At 32.7% G+C, this 4,263-nt stretch overlaps 1 protein-coding gene across 1 annotated transcript; it reads right to left on the reverse strand.

Moving 5' to 3' along the window:
- Positions 1-1,345: 1,345 nt before the first annotated feature.
- LOC145076299 (uncharacterized) lies at positions 1,346-1,852 on the reverse strand. The gene has a single exon (XM_079022227.1). The coding sequence runs from the start codon at positions 1,850-1,852 to the stop codon at positions 1,346-1,348; it is 507 nt and encodes a 168-aa protein (XP_078878353.1).
- Positions 1,853-4,263: the final 2,411 nt, after the last annotated feature.

Below are 4,263 nucleotides of genomic sequence, written 5' to 3' on the forward strand. Positions count from 1 at the left end.
AGTACGCTTAGCGTAATGTTACACCCAGCGTAATCTATAAGTACGCCCAGCGTAACTGCTTGCATCCGGATAACATCTTCGCGATAAGTTTCTAAGTATGCCCAGCGTAATCCGACTTACGCCCAGCGTACGTAAGTCGGTTCCAATGGCTATAAAAAGCAATTATCAGCTAACCAGAGGGGGGATTCGATTTCTAACCTAATTTAGTCAATAGTTAACTTCTTTTAAGCCGTTTTGAGGGTCTAGAAGGCGGCCAGAAGGCCGTTAAGCTAACGGGAGCGGAGATCGGAAGGATTGGAGAGCAGATACATGTCGGTAATCATATGGGTTGTTAACGTGACCATGTTTAGCATTCCATTGTGATACTATTATGTGTTTAGTTTCTAATTTAGGTGTAAAAACCTTTTACTTTGTGTTTATGATTGAATGAAACCTTAATTATTGGACTAATTGCTATATTGAATTGTTTGTTTATGGTTAATTTATCTTGCCAAGCTTGTAAAAAGATCCTTATGTGTTTATGATAATTATTTGCTGTTAATTATTAAGAAAATTGAGTTGTATGAACATCTGCTTGATTGCTTGTCTCTTATGATTTTGATGACCATCAAGATTATAAGTCTAGGAATAATGATTGTGAAACTAGGATTAACTTGGAAATAAGTAAGTTAACGTGTGAGTCTTGCTTGATGACCATCAACAAGAGGTTAATTGAACGACCAATTTGATTAACTATTATTACAAGTCTTGCTTGATACAAACTGAACACTAAGAAGCATGTTAGTTTAATCAACTGATCACTGTTTGAATTGACTTGTTTGCTAAAGGATTAGTAATAGTGAGTGCGAATCTAATCATTTTAGGAATCGGTGAACATGAATAAATGAATTTGTGTATGAAATTGTTTATGTTTTTAATGTGTAATTTATCTAAACCAAAGTACCTGAAGAGATTTGCTTTCCCGTTAGTTTATCGAGATTTGTTAATTAATTGTTCGTTTGAGATTCAATAACCGTTTCTTTATTCTTTTCGTGTGTCCTGTAACCTATAATCAAATATTTTAAATTAATTCACAACCGTTCCCTGTGATCGACACCCGACTTACCTAAACTATACTGTAATCTGACTAGGTACACTGCCTATAAGTGCATAGTTAGTTTAAGTTTGTTAGGTTATAAATATTAAAATTAGTGGGTACTTTCGTGCACATCTAGTTTTTGGCGCCGTTGCCGGGGAAATCTTCGAAATCTTCGTCCAAACCCATCAAGAACTCGTAAGTCCTTTCTTTCTCTCTCAACTCATTCAGTTGTTTTCCAATTCCACAATTACAACCTTCACAGGTGCATCATGGCGTGGGAAGTACCATCTGCAAATCGTCCCAAACTGATCTTAGTTTAGTGTAGTAATTCGACACTAAGCTCCCATCTTGTCTCGTTACATGGAGTGTTTGCTTTAGCTCGTAAGCACGAGGTGCACCTTCTTTTTCGAATCTCTCTTCAAGGTTTGACCAGGTCTCAGAGGAAGTGTTCGCATATCGAACACTTGTTCTTATCTCCCTCTCCATCGTTGTGGTTAACCACCCTTTTATCATAGCATCGGCTCGAACCCATGCCTTGTATGTGGGTGATGTTGACTCAGGCTTCTTTACCGTTCCATATATTAATCCCATCTTGTTTTTCGCCAAGAGAAAATTTGTCATCTCCTGTTTCCATTCGTTGTAATTGTTTTTGTTCAACAAGTCATTCACTTGAACTTGTTTGGGATAATCCGATGGGTGGATGTAGAATGGCGAAGTGGTATCAATTCCCTCATCACTTTTCTTGCCAGATCCTTCTGGTATATCTCCCACCATGCTCGCCGAAGATTGTTATCGTCCCCTGAAAACGACCCGCTTTGATACCATAAAGAATTAGTATAAGCTGACTTTAATTGGTATTCATCATTATAATCTCAGGTTACAAACGAAGACTACATATATAGTCTGATCACAAAAAGATAACTACCAATTACTAACAAACAGGATATCAATCTCAATAAAGATAAGAACTAAATAAACCATGCTAATCTAATAACCGGATAATCACCAAATCCTTTATTAATTATATTAAAGTTTAATAGTATTTTTGGATAAAAGGAAATTTTTTTTTATCTATTTTAAGACATTCTAATGTCATGTAATTACAATGTTAATATATTTTTTTAAAAGTAAAAAGTCTTAAACTAACAACAACATCTTAATCCTAATAACAATGGTGTTTCATGAAGTTTCAGTATCTTTAAAAAAGTTGATTTATATATTATATCTATTTTCTCGTACATAGTAATAATAATAATATATTTTATTTTTTAATATTTTAAAATATAAATCGTTGTTAAATGACAAAAAAATGATGTATACCAATCAATTTCTAAAATTTAATAATATTTTATAAGTTAATGTTTTTTTCTTTTTCATCCGCTCTGTCACCATCACCACTTTTGCTGTTGTCACCTCCACCTCTATCTTCACCGCCAGTACCAATACCACCTGTACCATTACGCCGTTACCTCTTTTAGCACCACCATTATTGACACGATCACCACCATCACGGTCATCACCATTGTCTTTTACCATCATCTACAAACCAATCCAGTTAATGGATGTATGTACATCTAGTTTGCTTGTTTACTATAATTTATACTGTTTGCAAATTGAAAAAAAAAATATGCAAAAGGCAAACTTTTTGTCAACATCTTTTTGTGCAGATAAAAAAACATACATACCTTTTTTCAAAAAAAAGAAATTATTCATTGGGAAAAAAAGTTGGCTTTAGAACACTTGGAAAATACTGATTAGCTTATGACTGACTGTTAAGTCTCAAGTTTAAGGTCTCGTTTATTTTTCTACAAAAGTGTTTTTTGAGCACTTTTTCCTTCTATAGGGTAGACGCTTCTCAAGTGCACGTCTTCTTCCGCAAACATGAAAAGAGACAAAATACATTTAACCACTTTCAAAACAAACAATACCTAAATCTTTTTGGAGTATAGCAAGCGACTTTCGTAGTCGTTACAACTTAATGGGATGATGACTAGATAAGCTTGGAAAATTGCAATTGTGTTTTGGAGTCTTTACTACTTGATGGAAAATAAGACTTAAAAAGCTTGAACATGTGCTGGAGACTTGAGACTTCAATGGTAGTCTTTACTTGTGCTGGAAACGTCAATGCCTGCGTTTACTTGTACCGGAGACGTCAATGCTACTTTGTAACCACGAGATGACAAAATTTGAAAAGGTCTTTGTAACCACGAGATGACAAAATTTGAAAAGGTCTTTTGGCTAATTAATATACATATGAAAAGCATAACTTGCTTATGAATAGTGAATTTTAGGTCAAATTTACAAAAATGGTCCCTAGATTTTGTTGAAGCAGACATTTTTGGTCCATTTTTTTTAATTTTTTATATATATTAAAGATTTTAGGGAATTGGCCTAATTTACAAAAATGACCCATAGATTTTGTTGAACTTGACAATTTTTTATTTTTTAAGCATAACATGCTTATGAACATAACATGAACAGTGAACAGGAATTGGTCAAATTTACAAAACTGGTCCCTAGATTTTGTTGAAGTAGACATTTTGTCCCATTTTTGATTTTTTATATGTATTAAAGATTTCAAGGAATTGGCCTAATTTACAAAAATGGTCTCTAGATTTTGTTGAACTTGACAAAGTTTGAATTTTTATATATATTAAAGATTTTGGTAAGGGAATTTGCTTAATTTAAATAAATGGTCCCTGAATTGGCTAAATTTACATAAATGGTCCCTTTATTTTGTTAAACTTGATACTTTTGGTCTCATTTTTGTTTTTGATATATATTAAAGATTTTTGTGAGGGAATTGACGGAACAGGTTTTGATGATCTTTTGAAATTTCTTAATAGGGTTTGGATCAAGGTTTATTAGCTCCAAACCTGTTCCATTGTCAAATCTATATTTAGGGTCTCAAGTTCAATGGATTTTGTGCTCAAAAATATATAACGTCCAATATATGTTAGGTTGAAACAAATTTATATCATTATGCAAATAAAAAAAATGATCTCTATGATATATTCAAATTTATATTGAACATTATGTAGTAAATGTAACGACCAAAAATCATACTAAGCAACTTAAATTAAATATAAATAAAAAAGGTTAAAATATTAAAAAATGTTGATTTGTCAAAAAAGGGATAATTTCACAGAGACAGACAAACACTTCCGAGTTGGTTTTTAATTAGT

Source organism: Lactuca serriola, chromosome 9, assembly GCF_051521515.1.
Source record: "Lactuca serriola cultivar US96UC23 chromosome 9, Lser_US96UC23_V15, whole genome shotgun sequence".
In the NCBI taxonomy this organism is placed as follows: Eukaryota; Viridiplantae; Streptophyta; class Magnoliopsida; order Asterales; family Asteraceae; genus Lactuca; species Lactuca serriola.

Coding starts and splice junctions, on each gene's coding strand:
- LOC145076299 (XM_079022227.1), bottom strand. CDS start 1,852: ATGGTGGGAGATATACCAGAAGGATCTGGCAAGAAAAGTGATGAGGGA.